Source organism: Brachypodium distachyon, chromosome 2 (assembly GCF_000005505.3).
Source record: "Brachypodium distachyon strain Bd21 chromosome 2, Brachypodium_distachyon_v3.0, whole genome shotgun sequence".
NCBI classification, from domain to species: domain Eukaryota; kingdom Viridiplantae; phylum Streptophyta; class Magnoliopsida; order Poales; family Poaceae; genus Brachypodium; species Brachypodium distachyon.
In genome coordinates, this window is record NC_016132.3 from 17,964,101 (window position 1) to 17,981,032 (window position 16,932).

The 16,932-nt window shown below is 42.2% G+C and overlaps 2 protein-coding genes across 5 annotated transcripts; both read left to right on the plus strand.

Annotated features, from left to right (window-relative positions):
* The first annotated feature begins 354 nt into the window (after nt 1-354).
* LOC106866033 (leucine-rich repeat protein 1) lies at nt 355-6,019 on the plus strand. The gene is made up of 6 exons (XM_024458764.1): nt 355-512; nt 1,117-1,188; nt 1,665-1,736; nt 1,833-1,892; nt 5,365-5,436; nt 6,013-6,019. The coding sequence occupies exons 1-6, from the start codon at nt 355-357 to the stop codon at nt 6,017-6,019; spliced, it is 441 nt and encodes a 146-aa protein (XP_024314532.1).
* A 720-nt stretch (nt 6,020-6,739) lies between these two features.
* On the plus strand, nt 6,740-14,582 carry LOC100837773 (tyrosine--tRNA ligase 1, cytoplasmic). 4 transcript variants are annotated; one of them, XM_014898838.2, is made up of 12 exons: nt 6,740-6,954; nt 7,020-7,112; nt 7,213-7,372; nt 9,237-9,520; nt 9,637-9,736; nt 10,540-10,651; nt 10,781-10,878; nt 11,598-11,737; nt 12,020-12,125; nt 13,041-13,100; nt 13,951-14,022; nt 14,195-14,582. In XM_014898838.2, the coding sequence occupies exons 1-12, from the start codon at nt 6,923-6,925 to the stop codon at nt 14,228-14,230; spliced, it is 1,293 nt and encodes a 430-aa protein (XP_014754324.1). In that variant the 5' UTR covers nt 6,740-6,922; the 3' UTR covers nt 14,231-14,582. The 4 variants fall into 4 exon arrangements, with proteins under 4 accessions (XP_014754324.1, XP_014754325.1, XP_024314162.1 ...); XM_014898839.2 differs by having other exon boundaries at nt 7,222-7,372; XM_024458394.1 differs by having other exon boundaries at nt 7,032-7,112.
* The last annotated feature ends 2,350 nt before the right edge of the window (nt 14,583-16,932 follow it).

A 16,932-nucleotide genomic window follows, 5' to 3' on the forward strand; every position in this document is an offset into this window, starting at 1 on the left:
CTGGCATGTCTAACACTTGCTGATTTTTACGCACAACACCGCCCCATCCTCCGCTAATTCGCTAGAGCGGTAACTGATTTCTTGATTGACACCTTACACCCATGGTTCACACGCACACCACCAACCCCTTTCCCCTCTCCTTGTTTAAAACCCACATCGCAACAACCAGTTCAAAGAACACATCACACCCCAATTCAGAAACACCAAATCAACACAATCGCCACCAACCTCATCCCCCTCCCCTTAGATCACCATAATCACCCGCCACCCATGGCGGCCACACCGATCGGAACCCTGCCTCCCCTATCCGCCGCCACCACCATCCTTGTAGTGGTTGCATCATTCCTAGCCTCGATGGAGGCGATGAATCCTGACGTTGAAGCGCTCATGGCCCTACGGAATGGCTTGCAAGACCCCAATGGCGAGCTGAATAGTTGGGACCCAGACTTGGTGGATGCGTGCACCTGGAGTCGCGTCGTCTGCGATGATCTCACCAGACGCGTCATTCGCTTGTGAGTTTAATTATACATATCTCTCCTACCCTACTCAAATTCTCCACTTCCCTTTCGCTTGGGTAGTCTACTTGGGTAGTCTAAAGCCCCTGTAAAGATCACCCTTGTTCAAGGATTTGGATTAGGTTGTCTTGTGAGGGCTTGATTATTTTAGGATTAGATTCTAGCGAGATCAAACATGCAGTATTTGATTTGTCCAATTTTTTGTTTAGATTACGAATTTTTTTCTAGTCATTCAGAGAGGAGAGAGAACTAGGAGCAAAAATAGAGGACAAAGCACATGGATATAGTATGAAAGGAGTTGGGTCGATCCGGAAGGCCCGGTCGAATAGGAGTGGTTGGACCAACCTAGGTAAAAGACCATCGTAGCCTAGAGATAAAAGACCCTAACTCGTTCCTACAAGGCCTTAACTCCTGTCTAGGCAAGGCCGAGGCCTATTGCCTGCTTCAAAATTGGTCCTGTTGACTTATGACCATGAACATTGTGTATATGGCCTTGTATTTTTTGAAGCCTTCTCGTCACCTGATTTTTAGTGTATAATCTCTTTGTTATAACAGATACTCGTCACCTGATTTTTAGTGTATAATCTCTTTGTTATAACAGATACCTTATCCAGTTGAACTTGTCTGGTCCATTTGCACCTGAGCTTGGCAAAATGGAACACCTACATTATTTGTGAGCCTCTTTAACCTATATTTTTCTGCTTGTATGCAGAGACTATTTACAGTTGTTTCTCTTGATGCATTTGGAACATGGGGGGTAGCGAGTCCATATAAGGGATTGACACTTTTGGCATCTGAACAGAGAACTTCAGATGAACAATTTTCACGGAGCAATTCCAGAAGAGTTTGGCGATCTGAAGAATCTGATTAGCTTGGACTTGTTCAAAAACAACATTTCAGGGCCTATACCTGCATCACTCGGGAAACTGAAATCCCTAGTTTTCTTGTAAGTTCCTATTGTTCAGATGTTTTTCGTCGGGTCTTCTTGTCCATGGAAGGGATGATCAGAGTAGTTTGATTTTTTAGAAAGTATAATCGGAGTAGTTTTCACGGGTTTAGTTGAAGATGAATTTATTTAATCTGGCATCTGTATTATGGGCTTATGAATCCCTTTTTTTTGTTCCAAACATATGTACTCCACGATGATAGGCGACTGGATCACAACCGTTTAACTGGACCAGTTCCAAATGAGCTCTTGGCACTGGACAAGCTGGCAGATGCGTAAGTACAACTGAAGCCCTTTCCTCCCTTGTTGCTCGTTTATTGCAGTGATCTCTCAAACAATTATCTTCATTTTCATGCTCCTTTCTTTTGTAGGAATTTCTCAAATAATAAACTTTGCGGGATAATTCCAACATCCGGGTCATTTGAAAACATGTCTCCAAGCATGTAAGAATCACACATATGCCCTTTTGATATATTGCAATCAGTTCTGACATGTCTCTTCACACTGATTGGGAGTGCTAATCGTGTGTGTCTCTTATGTCCTGCAGCTTCGCCAACAACTCATGCCTAAAGTGGCCAGGCAGGATGTCCGGCAACGGCCGGTAAACGATGAGCGTCTCGGGAATAAACCGGCTGGCGGCAGAAAGGCCTCCGGATTGCCATTGCTGACAGCTTTGGGTAGATTGATATATATACATTTATGAATTATGAGTTGCTGTGTGCCAGAGCGGAATGTTTCATGTTGAAAGCTTTGATCAATATGCGTAATGCAGAATCACTGCAAGCCGCTCGATCATGTTTCTGCTCCGTTTGCTCCCTTCTCGCTTTTTGTCGTGCAGTTTGGTTCACACAATAATAATGGAACACCAATCTTGACCAAGCGAATGATGGGCCTAGAGACACGAGGCCTGGTCCACCAATCTTGACCAAGCGAATGTGGACTAGCGAGCTGGTTGTCGAACCGATGATGATCAAATGATCAATTAGTAAAATATCAACATCCCACACTGCCCACTGAAGACCTTCAGACACATCGTGAAACATATACTCCACACTGCCCACTGGAGTATTTCATACTAGTATGTTGGTTTGACACTGTATATACGAATAAATTTTTTAAGTTTAATCAAACTTTAGAAAGTTTGACAGATAACGTGAAAGTAATGAATGCAATCAGAAGGACAAATGCTTCGCGAGCCTGGAACATGTCGCAGGGGAGATACGGAATGGACTGTCATGCCTACAAGATGTACATGTGCACCACCGAAAGAGAGACTAGCTCTTGTGAACCTGCGGAGTGGGTTCTTCATGTGCCTGCTGAGATCTTAGCTCATGTGACCCAAGAATATAATCCCCCTTTGGATGAGTAATAAAGCTCTCCTTATGTCGAAGAATACAAATCCATGTTACTTATTTCAGCCTTGCGTCGAAGAATACAATCCACATCCACATTACTTATTTCAGCCTTACGTTGAAGAATACAATCCACGTTACTTATTTCGGAACGGAAGAGCACCTCATTATTCACTACTACAAAACAGTGCATATGTGACGAGACATCAGTGACGAGCCTTTCGCGCTCCCGTCACTGATGACAATCATCAGAAACGGGCCTATCACGACCGTCACTGATGACACGCATCAGTGACGGTCGCGTCCTTGCCCGTCTCATCAGTGGCGCGGTACACCCGTCACTGATGACTCATCATCAATGACGGTCGAGCAGGACCCGTCACTAATGAACAATCATCACTAACGGGCGCCGGAAGCCCGTCACTAATGGTTCAATGTGAAAAATAACAAAATTTCACAAAAACACACATCGGTGGCGAGCTTTGAATCTATACCTGCCACCGATGAATCCTGAAGACCTTTGAAGATTGAAAAAATCATAACTAATTCATAAAAAATCAGAAAAATGTGATTATTTTTGCTGAATTCTTATTTTTTTTTCTTGCTTAACATAGTGGAACAATAATATCAGATGGTAACAATTGGAAATGAACTATGTAGTACAAATTTGTTATTTCTCATATATGAACTTTAGGTTTTAAGCCAAATGACCAAAGTTTTGTTCATTTATATGTCATAGTTCATAATAATGTATCCATTTTTTGAACAAATGTGCGTATTATCATGACAAACAATATTGAATTTTTTTTTACAATTTTCTGGTTGTAAAATATGATTTTCCATTTGCCAAATACAAAAATGGGGTATTTTGTGAAGCAAGTACACTTAATATGGTTCCAAATGGCACCTATTCAATTTTCGCACAAAGTATAACTTGTTTCTAGTCATTTCCCAAAAGTAATTCAAAATTGAACTATGAAGCACAAAAAAATCATTCACAAAATGGACTATGAAGTACGATTGTTTATGGCTTTCAAGATAAATGACCAAACTGACTGCTATTTGTGTTCCCATAGTTCAAGACGATGTATCCATTTTTTATACAAAGGTGCATCTTGCCAAGCAAAAGAATATTAGAACTTATTTTAGACCACAGCCATTAAGCTATGTTGAAATTTTTTAAGAGACATGAGAAACACAAATGAATAAACAAAAAAATTAGGCATTAGTAACGGGTTTTACAATTTTGCCCGCCACTAATGGACTATTGGGCTTACATGCAACTCTCGGCCCAACCATTTCCTATATAACGGAAACCCTAGCCAACTCCCACGCCCGAACTCTCTCCTCCCTGCTGAAAGATCGGTATGGTCGGCTAGAGGGGGGGGGGGTGAGTAGGCGACTAACAAATTTTAATCTTTTTCTTTTTCTTTTCTAGAAAGATACAAACACTTAACATAGGGTTTACTAAATTCTCTAAAGGTAATGCAACCCTAAGATGAAGTGCAATAGCCGAAGCAACTAGATAACAAGAATGTAAAGGATAAGAATGGATACCACATGAGAGACGAAGATTTCACCGGAGTTCCACCGATTGGGGTAGGTGTACGTCTCCGTTTAGAGGAGTGCTCTACCACAAAGGTAGAGACACCACAAAGGCTCACTCTATTCTCCTCTCACGGCACCACAAAGGTGAGTGAGCTCCACTAATGGCTTCCTTGAAGGCGAAGACCGAACCTTTACAAACTTGACCGGGGCTAGCTCCACAACTCAATTGGAAGCTCCCAATCCAATCCTCAAGCTCCACAATCCCCAAGGAAAGAGCTCAAGGCAACCACTTCCGTCTAGGGCTCATCAAATGCCCAAGAGAAATGAAATCTGCAAGAGAAACAAGGGGAATCAACTTTGTGACTTGGTGAAACCCTAGATCTAGGTCTTCTCCAATCCTCAAAAAATCAACAAGGGGGAAGCTTTATGGAGGGAGATCTAGTAGAATGAAGCTTAGGGAGTTCTTGGGAGAGAGGGGGCTGTTCTTTGCTTCGTGCTTGGGCAAGAAACCCGTTGGGGACGAAGGGATATGTATTTGGACTCCCCAAAATTTAACCGTTATGCACTGCGAGTTCCAAGTGCGGAACTTCCCTTGGTCACCAGAAGTTTCGGCCCTGTTCCGGGTCAACTTCCGGAAATCCACAATGGATTCTAGTAGCGTTGCGGACCTGGTCCGGAGGTTGGGCGGAAGTTCCGCGGTACCAGAACCCCGCCGGAACTTCCGGACCTGGGCAGGCAAATGCACACCAGTTAGGCTCTAGAGTTGGTTCTCTCTCACTTTTTGGGTAGGCTTTATGTGGATGCAAGATGTTTGTTTGTGTACATGAAAAGCGATTCACCCATTACCTTCCCATGTGAACCCCCTCTTAATAGTATGGAGTTCCTACGACTCAATAACCGAAAAAGCCGCTAAAACTCCACTACTCTTCGTTTTCCAACTTGAGGGCATCGAATCGTTATGCGCCATTTGATATCAAATCTGAAATACTTAACGCACGATTAGTCCACAACACACGTTGTCATCACCACCAAAATTAACTAGGAGAGAAATGCCCTTTCACCTGCGGCAAGGACGGCAAGGAGGAGCTGCGCGATGTCCTCCCTGCCTCGCCGGTTCCTCCCCTAGCACCGCCCTCCCTCGAAGACGAGGGCCACTCCGGCCGACCACTGGAGCCAGATCTGGCGCGCCCTCCTCCCTGCTTCGCGCCGCCTGCGCCGGCCACCACCATGCCATGCGCCGCCACCTGGGCTGGATCCGGCCTCCCCCGTCCCCAATCTCTCTATGCTGTAGGAGCAAGCTCGAAGGATCTTCAGGTCAGCCCCCAATCTCTCTTTTTCCCCCTGTCACCTCTCTTTTCTATTCAAGGAGCTCGGGGAGGAGATGGTCAGGAGCTCACGGCGGATCTGGCCGTGGGCCTTCTTCGTCCGGCTACCACAGTAGCGCGCCTGCCGTCGGAGCTCACAGAGGAGATGGTCAGGGAGCTCTCGGCAGATCGACCCCGAAGATGTCGACTTCCACGAGTTCATCTCGTTCTGTTTTCAATGAATATTTTCTTTTCAAGTGTATGTTAATCCCTATTTTGGATCTACGAACGGAGATATTGAATTTGTTTGATTTGTGAGACGTTGATTAATATGTTTAATTTGTGAGACTTTGATCAATTTGTGATTTGGTGCATCTGGTCTCCGATCTGCTTTTTTTAATTAAATGAAAAACTATTAGTGTCGGTCATATATGTGTGCCCGTCACTGATGGGGACGCCTTATCAGCAACGGGTACTGCGCCCGTCACTGATATGCATCATCAGTAACGGGTGGTCCGATCGTTACTGATGATGCATCAGTAACAGGAAGTTAGTAGCGGGCGCCGGAACCGTTAGTGATGTGCTTTTTTGACCGTTACTGATAACCGTTTTTTAAGTAGTGATTATAGAAGATAAACATGTTGTAAATCACGCCAACTTCATCGTTTGTTTGAACAGCAAACATGCAAAGAAAGCAAATGTGGTGGATTGTCTCGCTCACACGCTCACCGTGCCATATATATGTAGGAAAAAAGCAAAACTGTTATTTTTTCTATTTTTCTGTGTTTCATATTCGCAATGTTTATGTTGTAATTTTAAGAGTTCATATGATAATAGTACTTACTGTACCCCTTCCGTCCAACAAAAGATGTCTCAAATTTGTCAAAATTTAGATGTATCTAGACATGACTTCGTGTATAGATGCATTCAAATTTAGGTAAAGTTGAAACATCCTGTGTTGGACGGAGAAATATAATTTTTTTTCTGCAGGCCAATCTGAATTTGGAAAGTTCCTCTCACGTCTGGCTTGGTGCCTTGGTCTGCCCAGTTTACCCTTGCATCTGATAACAACAGTTCTCTCTCCCCTTCGTTCTTCTGAAAAAACAAACCCTTTCGGCGCCGCCATCGCCCCCGCCAACCCTTTCTCGCCACCCTCTCCTCCGTGCGGGCGGCGCCTCCGGCTCCTAAACCTCCGGTAATCGTGTGCCGCCGGCCGGCCTCCCCTTGTACGCTCATCCGCCGGTACAATCGCCGCCGATGGCTCCCAAATTGCGGCTCGGTCTCGCCAGGTCTGATCTCCACCAATCCTCCCTTAAAAACGACCCGCGAACTTATATATTACTAACTATTGCAGGAGATATGCCAGTAAATTGGAGCTAAACTGCGCGGAGGAACCCGAATTTGCCGCCATGGATAGCTTGGCTGATGTGGTGGCAAACATCTGCAGGTAAGCCTATGCTCGCATGTCGCATGGATGATGTAATGCGCTCTCTCTCTCTCACACACACACACATAAGTTGTGGCATTGGCGTGTACTAATATTGTAGGGATACCAGGGAGTCGAGCTGCGACGAGAGGATTGCAGTTCTGAGGAGCATTGGGGAGCACTGCGTCTATGGGAGTGAACTGCGGCTCCTACTGAAGAAGAAGGAGGCTCCCATTTGCTACGTTTGGTTTGAACCTACACCCTGGATGGACATAACGCAGGTATTTAAAATACGGCTACTGCTACATTCTCAGATTCTTGTTATCCACACTTTGTCGTCTAGGAAGGATGGTTACAGATTGAAATTACATTGGATTTTGTCATCTGATCTCCGTTTGGTTGGGATTTTACAACAACTTTTGATGAAAAAGAAAAAAGCTGAAGCCGAAACAAACAAGATAAAAACACCGGCTACCAAACCACAGACCGAAGCAGCTTCTAGTTATATTGGTCGAATCACCTTTAGAGCTACTTCCACGGTTGATGAAACCCCACTCCCAGCCTACCTATGATACTTCGTGGAAATTACAGAGAATTTAGCTCTATACCCTCCCACCTGTTGTTTCGTCTCGTCCAGGCCACCCGATTCCCCAACTCACAACCTCTCCTGGTATGTTGCCAAACGTCCAAACTTCATCGTAGCTGTTTCCCAGCACAACAGCTTTCCCACAAGCCACTTCGGTCCCAGCCGCAGCTCGAACAAACAAAGCCTTAAGCATCAGACTTCATACTCACGTACTCTTCTCTTCTCCTATCTGCCCATAATGGCCTTTTTTTTCTGAGAAAAACCCAAATTAATGGCCATTCTCATTGCAGTCTATCTTGATGTAACCTGAGAAACTTAATGCTTCTAACCAGTTTTAGTTGGCCTGTCCAATCTGATTAGTTCGAGTGTAGTATAACATTTGAATTTAACAAGTGGGGTTAGATTTTAAGATTTATGACTACCTTTTGTGAACCGTTTCCCCCTGTTCCATTGCTCAGAACGGAAATAACCAGTCTTGCATCAGCAAAAGATGGGAGGAAAAGGAAAACAAAAAGTTGTACGGGTATCATCACTTCATCAGGAAGCCGCTGCTTACTATTGATGTGTGTGTGGGGGGGGGGGGGGGGGAGGGGGGGATCTGATGACACTACATCACTTGGCTAGTAGTTTATGCAGCTAACATAACCATATTACATGCCAAACCAAAATAAAGCCAACACAGAGACTTGCATATGCCTCTCTCTTTATCATGCTCCCGAAATCACCAGGATACAGCTTTGTTATCAGTAGTGGCAGTAGCAGATGCCAGTCCTCGCCATGCCCGCACCCAGGGGCGGAGGCAGGAAAATAATATGGGGAGGGCCAGAATAGAAGGATGATTTATTAGGGAGGGCCAAAGCATAAGAATATGAAGCTCATATGATGAATTTGCAAAGATTATACAAGGACTTGAGTAGAAATACGAATCATAGGGGGGGGGGGGGGGGGCAGGGCCAGGGCCAGGGCTGGCATGGTCCCTGCCTCTGCCACTGCCCGCACCATGCAAGGACATAGCCTTCATCATAAGCTTTTCATCTCCAGTCTTCAGAATCCCCTGGTCCTCAGCGTTGTTGTTGGTAATGGATTTATGATTTATGTGTGGCATAAAAATATGCTATGATTTGGATACAAAATTTCAATTTATGAACTCTACCCATCCCACCCAACTCTCGATCTACCAACCATACGCAGGCTCGGCCTCCAAATCATGGGTGGAATCATCTCATCTCCTCATCATGCAACCAAGCATTGCCTTAGAAACTGGACTTGGATAAAAAGATAGTGAAATTAGCAAGATGTTTGTGCATGAGTAGTTTCTACTGTTTTTATTTTCTACAAGGAAAAGTTTCCTGCACCTGGTGGTTTATTTGGTTCATGAATGGAGGCAAATGTTAATTATGTATACGTGGTTTAGTTATTTTTTCATCTTGGCACAACCCAGGTCATTGGTTTGCTGATATTTCACTGTAAACTGCTAATTTTTTTTGCTTATGTCTTGTTTTCTTGAACTTGTAATATCCGAAAATGGAATAACTGCATGGATCTGTTTTATCTTTCAGGGGCTTCTGAAGACAATTTATGTCAACAAGATGGTCAAAGCTGGTTACATAGTTAAAATTTTGATAGCAGATTGGTTTGCTCCGCGGAACTATAAGATCTGCAACAATAAAAGTAAAGTTAGGAACATTGGCTACTACAATATTGAGATGTGGAAAGCAGCCGGCATGGATCTTGACAGAGTAGAGATAGTATGGTTGTCAGATGAGCTGGAAAGGCATGCACCCGATTACTGGTCACTTGCCCTTGATGTCTCAAGAAAATACACCATGAAAAGAATGGCAAGGTATCTCCTTTTTATGCTATTTTAGGTCCTTTTGACTTTCAAACTCTTGAACATTGTATTGTCAGGTTGTTTCTCATTCTTGTAACAAGCAAGTTAATCTATTGTTTACTGATCAGCTTTTATGTGGATCCAGCCCCATTTGGTGGGCCACAAGTACTCCCCGCTGCTGACATATTTTACACATGCATGCAAGTTGCTGCTACATTGTGTCAGAAGGTTGGTTTCTTTATAAACAGATTAACCTTATCTTGCCAAACAAATATTCGTTTCCCTTTCAGCTTCCATTTTTGGTAGGTACATTTTGTGTTTCTTGACCTCTGATGCTTTTGTTGGGCTCCAAATAAGATTAAATTATGGCTTATACAAGTAAACCAAAATTTATAGTCAACTCAGAGGAAAACAAATGCCCCATTAGACCTGAAGCAAGGCGAACACATGCTAGCTGTAATATACTGCAGGGTACTATATACATGAAGAGGCTAATTGGCTAAACATGAGACTGAGCACCCTTCATAGATGTATCTACATGTGTGGTTACTTTCGCAGTAGAGATGTTAAAGCTAGATCAGTAGACTTGTTTATTCAGGAAAATTAGTGAACACAACACAAATCCCATACTTTGGCATCTTATGGAGTCCTCCAAATAAGTTATCTTGTCCGTGCACAGGAAGAAGTTTGGAAAAGAGAACAAGTAGTGATTATTGCTTCTGAACTGGAATTAACCTGAACATATTGGCATCATGATAGGCTTTGCATATTCACATAAGCTAGACTTTGATATGAGGTATCCTTTTTGTACCATCAGCAATGTTACGTCACAAATGTTCAGATTACTGATACCTTTTCTTGTGATCATCTCTGTATGCCATATAGGGAAATTATTTACAGTGAACAAAAATAAATCATTTTCACCTGACACAAACAACTTTTGTTTAGGCTTTCCCTAAAAAAACAACTGTTGTTTATGAGCAGCCTGATTACGAGTCCATCAAAATACACAAACCCTTCTGTTTTTGTAGTTGCAGGCGGATATATGGCTCTTCAGCATGGATCAGTGGGACATTGCCGTGCTAACAAGAGAGTACTGTGAAGACATAAAAAGGGAGACCAAACCAACTATTATGTTGCACAGTATCCTGATTCAGGCCATTTTTTTGTTGTCCAGATTGCCTATGATGGATCCATGTGTTTGTCCTTTGGTGTTTGGAGGTTCATTGGTGATACTAATTCCATGTGATAGATCCTTAACTGGAAGTACAGATATACTACCTAATTTAGTAGATGATCCTTATTTAGACCATCATTACCTTTATAACATGAGGGATCCAAAATGGAATATCTTCATGCACGATAAGGAGGTATGTGACATACTCATTTAGCAACGGTGGAAGTTAGACTTTTAGTGCTAACTCTCGCTTTATCTATATAACTGGCGCACGTTTTGCATTTGAAGCTAAATTTGCATGAACAGTTTCAATTCTAGAATTCCGGAGGGCACAAATAGTTCCTTCTGACTCATTGGTATTATCGATCTGCAATACAGCCCATTCATTGAACTATTGCAAATGTGAAAAAACGGTAGAAGTGATTTAAAGCCCAAGGTGGCACAGTAATATGTTAGCCTATCCCTATAGTTTGCATGGTGCAATTGTACTGTGTTTTATCCTCTTATGTTTTAGGTTAGGGCCTTGTAGTAAAAGTTTCTCTTATAAAAAAGAGAAATTAATGTGTGAGGAGTCGTATCATGATATTGTCATATTTATGTTCACAGGTGCGTTAAGGAGTTGTTCCTCTTAATTGTTGTATTTTGATCCATCTAAATATGGATTTAGTATTCTGCATGTGCTTTTTCAGATACTTTTGTCACGTATATAATAACCTATATAGAGATATTGATTCTGCTACATTTTCTAGTGGAAATCAGATCTCTGTGTTTCTGCCGATCGTTAGCTCTCATGTTCACTGTTTTTTTTTCTGGAGGAGAATTGGGGGGGGGGGGGGGGGGCTAAATCCCCACCGGTGTTCACTGTTTTTTTAAGAATAAGGTTGTTCAAAATTGTACTTTGGTTTGTTGCAGCATGTTTCACATAGAATAAGGAGAGCGATCTGTCCTCCAAAAGTAGCAGTTTCCAACCCTTGTTTGGAGTACGTCAGATATGTTATCTTCCCTTGGTTTCGGAAGTTCGAGGTACAGAAGGAACGGGATGGTAGCAACAAGTAAATTTCTTTCACACTTAGACCAAAAGTTGCTAGTATATGTTTTGTGTGAAATAGCAAAGGTCAATAGTGCAGTTCAGTAGCAGAATGTTTGAAGTTACATTAATCTAATCTACGTGACCAGAATCTACATTATATGGCCAGTCAGCGGACTAAATAAATTCTAGTTCATAGAACAAAATGTGTGCCAAGTGCCAACAAAAGTACAAAACTACAATGCTGCAGATATACTGCTATAAATCAATACTATAGTTATTCGTGATAACTTTCACCTGTGTACAGGGCATTTGCGTGCATGGAAGAGCTTATTGTTGATTATGAAAGTGGGGATCTTGATCCTGTGGATGTTAAGTTGGCTCTCGAAAGAGGAATATACAAAATATTAGAGGTAACTATTGCTTCCTTATGAGGTGCTACCCAAAGTAATCCCGGTAGCTTATGGCCCTGTTTGTTTGGGCTTCTGCTTCAGCTTTTGGTGCTTCTAGCAATCTCAAAAGCACTTCTCCTGTTTACACACGTAGCTGAGAAGCACCTCAGGACGTGTTTCTCAGCTAGAAGCACCAAAAGCACGTCCGGAGGTGCTTCTCAGCTTCATGTGTAAATAGGAGAAGTGCTTTTGAGATTGCTAAAAGCACCAAAAGCTGAAGTAGAAGCCCAAACAAATAGGCCCTATGCCAGGATCACTAGCTACTATTCAGGTTAAAAGATTCATTTTTCAGTGACCACATTCAGGTTATGCCAGGATCAATAGCTACTATTCAGGTAAAACAAAGCATTGAGGCTGACAAGGTGTGTTCGTGTCTCCAGGCCTAGATGCCAACGAAACAGCTAGTGTAAAATACACGGCACAATTAGCAATCACGTGGCATGTAGCTGATGTTCGTTTTGAACCAGTACATGAACCACAATTTTCTGAAACATAGGTCTCAATAACTGTGGTGCTAATAGTTGTTGGACCAAAGCTGAACTCATTTTAGAACTGAAATAATAAATGTGCTGGTTTCATGACTTGTACTGATGTACTCCCTCCGTTCCATAATTCTTGTGGAAATATTACATGTATTTAGACACTTTTTAGGAATATGTACATTCATTTTTGAGCAAATTTGAGACAAGAATTATGGAACGGAGGTAGTACAATTGAACTAGTTTTTGTTTCGGCTATTATTTGCATGCATCAGTAAACCTATAAATCTTTTATTTGGACAACTAAGTCTTTTCCTAATTTGTTTTAGCTATTTGATTTTTATTATTTCTAGTAATAATCTGTTCTGATAATTCATGCCTATGGTTTTCCTTCAAGCATGTTGATGACTACTTCAACAGCAAAGCTGAAGCCCAAGCTGTAATTATGGCCCTTAAGGTACAGTTATACCCTAAACATTTAATTAAGTTACAGTGATTTGGTATATTTGTGCCTACAAATATGTATATACATTTCTCTTGGTAGAACACCTATCAGAAGTGAACTATGTGTTGGAAACTACCACTTGACTAGTGATGCTTCAAGTTGACAGCATCGATGTGAATTTTTACGGTGTTTGACACAACCTAGTAATATTTGTGACACTGTCATTTATAACATAGTACAAGAGAGATTTAAGATGCTAAGAAGGAATAGCTTGATATATCTTTGTTCAGCTAAGAAACAATATGTGAAAGCACTTCAATAATCCCCACTCTAGGATCTACATTAAATGAATACACATATTATTAAAACTGTCCTTTTTATGAAATTGTACCGGTGTAATATTTAATGGAATAATTACTCACCCCTAGTCGATTGCACATCAACTCCGATAAATGTGAGATGACAGAGCAACAAGACAGTTAAATGGAGGCAAGGGAAACAACAAAATTAACTTATGGTGGCAGTGGACTGTAAGCAAATAAGGGTGTCTGGTTTGAGGCATTGGTTGGTTGTATGATCTTACCCACTATCCGTGTTTCTACTTTGATTTGAGGAATGCAACATGTCCATCAGCACAATTATACTAGAAATATGAGAAATGAGATCATCCCACAAAGATCATGTCATGACATCATGATAATCCAATCTATCCCAGGATTGACTCTATTCTTGAATCAAACACGTCTGAAATCCAGAATCCATCTGTCAAACAAATGACCCAGTATCAAATTTTAGCATGGAGGAGCAAAACCTGACAACAGATTGGTGAAATAAGTGAAATAATTCTACAACTCACTTTCAGGACCAAATCGAGCCCACAGTGTCTGCAGATCAATTGAAGATTTACCGGCAGAACGAAGATATTATTCATCCTGTAAGTTTGCTTGTCCTGAACTGTTAGCCCAACTCCTACATGCACACTGCGATCCAGTCTCCAGATTGTCATTGTGGCGCTGGAATGCTGGGTGGTTGAAGGTTTATGTCATTATCTTCTTTATTGCAACATATATTGATAGAATTCCTGGATTTCTGTTTTTTTTTTTCAGGGATACACACCACGGTACCATGACCATGAGGTGTAATAATTCGCCTCGGGAGGAAGAGGACTTGAACTCTTGGGTCATACTGTCATGAATCTATCTGTGCAAGTTCAAGGAAAAGGAGATGTAAATTATTTATGATTAGACTGGGTGGTTCGACTTAGTTTCCGTGCGTCCCGGCCGGCGGCGAGCAAAGCGTGTAATGATATGTTTATTACTCCTACCGATTCATTATAAGTGTCGATTTTGTACCAAGTTAGTACAAATTTTGTACTAAGTGGGTGACACGTTTTGTGGATCGGAGGGAGTATTATGCAAGACATTATGGCTTGCTTGATTTTAGCTTTGTACGGCACGTCCGCAAAATAGTTCGAATAGACCTCTTAGACTTAAAGAGAGCATACTTGTCTAATTTGGAGGAGCTCCGAAGTTCATAGAAATCATAGTCTTTTTTATTTTTATATATCATATTATTTTTGAGCTCCCGGGTTCTAAAAAAATCATACAGCTATAACTTGAAAAATCAAGTTTTATTTTTAGGGTACAAATGGCATTGATTTTCCACTCAAGTTGCAGGTTTACACCTCTTATCACCGTATAATTCCAATCTTGCGATGTCATTTGTAACTAGTTCTTGGGATGTGGTTTCTTAACTTTTTGTGTAAATTTCACAGAAGCACAGTTTTTGAGGTGTTATTCTCATGAACCCATGGATTTTGTTAATTTGTGTGAAAATCATAAGTTTTGTGTTTGATTGTCTCAAGTAGCCCAAAACAGAGAAGGGGAGATCCCCTTGAACCACAGAAGGATAAAGCAGATAAGGAGTGGGACCCGCAGGTCAGAGAGAGAGAGAGAAGAAGAAGAAGAAGAAGAGGGAGGGTTAACCGGCCGGGTAAGGTTTAGTCTGGCACGGTCTGATAGGTGGGGCCCATATGTAAGAAAACCTGTGTTGACCCTCTGTTTTTGGGCAACTTAGAAAAATCAGACACAAAATGCATGGTTTTTCCGACAAATTAGCAAAATTTGTGGCTTCGTGAAAAGAACACCTCAAAAACTGTGGTTACATGAAATTTCTCTACTCCCTTTGACCCATATTATTTGTCTCAAATTTGCCAAAATATGGATGTATCTATGTTTAAAAAACATCTAGATACATGTAATATTTCGACAAGTAATATGGATCGGAGGGAGTAACTTTTTTTTAATGTATTAAGGGACAATATGTTAGAAACTATGCATTGGTAGGTGGTCCCAACTCCCAAGCGGCCTTAGCCACCACCCTTGCCTAGCGCGCCAATGGTTTGGGAGGAAGGGAGTGCAAGGCTTGAGGATCAGCTGGTGTCGAGCATGGCTTGCCAAATGACAGGGCGCGTAGCTGACCAGCGACCACATATTTGCTATGCGAGATTGGGGATGGTGGTATGACCTGCGTCCAACGCCGCCTCATTGTCGTTGATGGGAAATGGTCGGTTAGTTGGTTCTACTTTTGTGAGAGACATCAGTGGTGAGATGCCGCAGCGGGGCTCGGATGCCTCTTCCGCAGGCGATGTTGTCACAGACTCACAGGGCACTAGCCCTTTACTTCCCTCCCTCGTCCCTTCTTCGACAAGATTGTCTCGGAAGGCAATACTGGCTGGTTTGGTTAAATTCGACGAGGGTCAATCATAATTGAGTCGACACGGAAGACTTACGATGATCGCCATGGGTGGCTAGCTCCGGAAGACACCATGGTGGTTGCAAGAAGAGTCATGGGTCGTGCAATCGAGATGGCAGCCTGAGAGGGTGAAAACCCGAGATTTGGCCTTGCTTGGTCGAATCAAGGAACGGTTCGTCTGTACATGCGTTGTCTCCATATTGAAGATTTGAAGGTGTAGCCTCCAGGATGAAATCCTTGATCTAGCCTTCGCTGGCTGGACTGAACAATGTGAGCGCAGTGTGTAATCTCCTTGTTAAAGACGTCGCCTTGGAAGGTTGTAGTAGATGTTTCTTCGTCATTTTGTGGCAACTCATAATCTGCTTGCAAGTTGATGCTTTGACCTCCGTAACATCTTTTCAAGATGGAGGGAGTAGATGCCAGGGAGATGTTTGCCTTCCTTTTAGAAAAAAAGGCCAAACACGAGATCGATCCAAACATGTGTCAGGTGGGAGATTTTTTTTTTCAAATTCTCGTCGATCATGTGGTGCAATTCGAACGAAGAGAATACCAAAAAAGACTAGATATAGAAGGGTTCATTATGCTCGTAAAATTTCATAAAAAAGATTACTCTCAAGCTCATCGTTAAAAAACGGTGTTTACATTTGTAGCATCAATAAAAAAACGCATGCGAGTTATACATGTAGTCATGCGCGCTTCGATATTCCGACAAGATAGCTCAGGCCACTCTCAGTGCATCGTCCCTTAGTTATTGTCTCTTATTTCGCAATAAATGCGGTTCTTCCTCGTTTTACAATAACTGCAGTGCCACGCCGGGTTTTTTTTCTTTTCTAAAATACGGTGTCATTGGACGAGCGTTGGGACTGCTCTGGTAAAAAACGTCAGGAGGCGATGGTACCGATACATGACGCTAAGTAGTTTCTTATCGACGAGGATTAACCAGAACGAGTGGACCACGGCAGTCTTTCCCAAGCAGGGTTTAGAAAAAGAAAAACGCTCAGCTCAAAAAGAAAAAAGAAAAAGAAAAAATAATGCTGAATAGGTGGGCCGAATTAAACCGTTGCCCTGAAATGGACGTCCAGGATCGAGC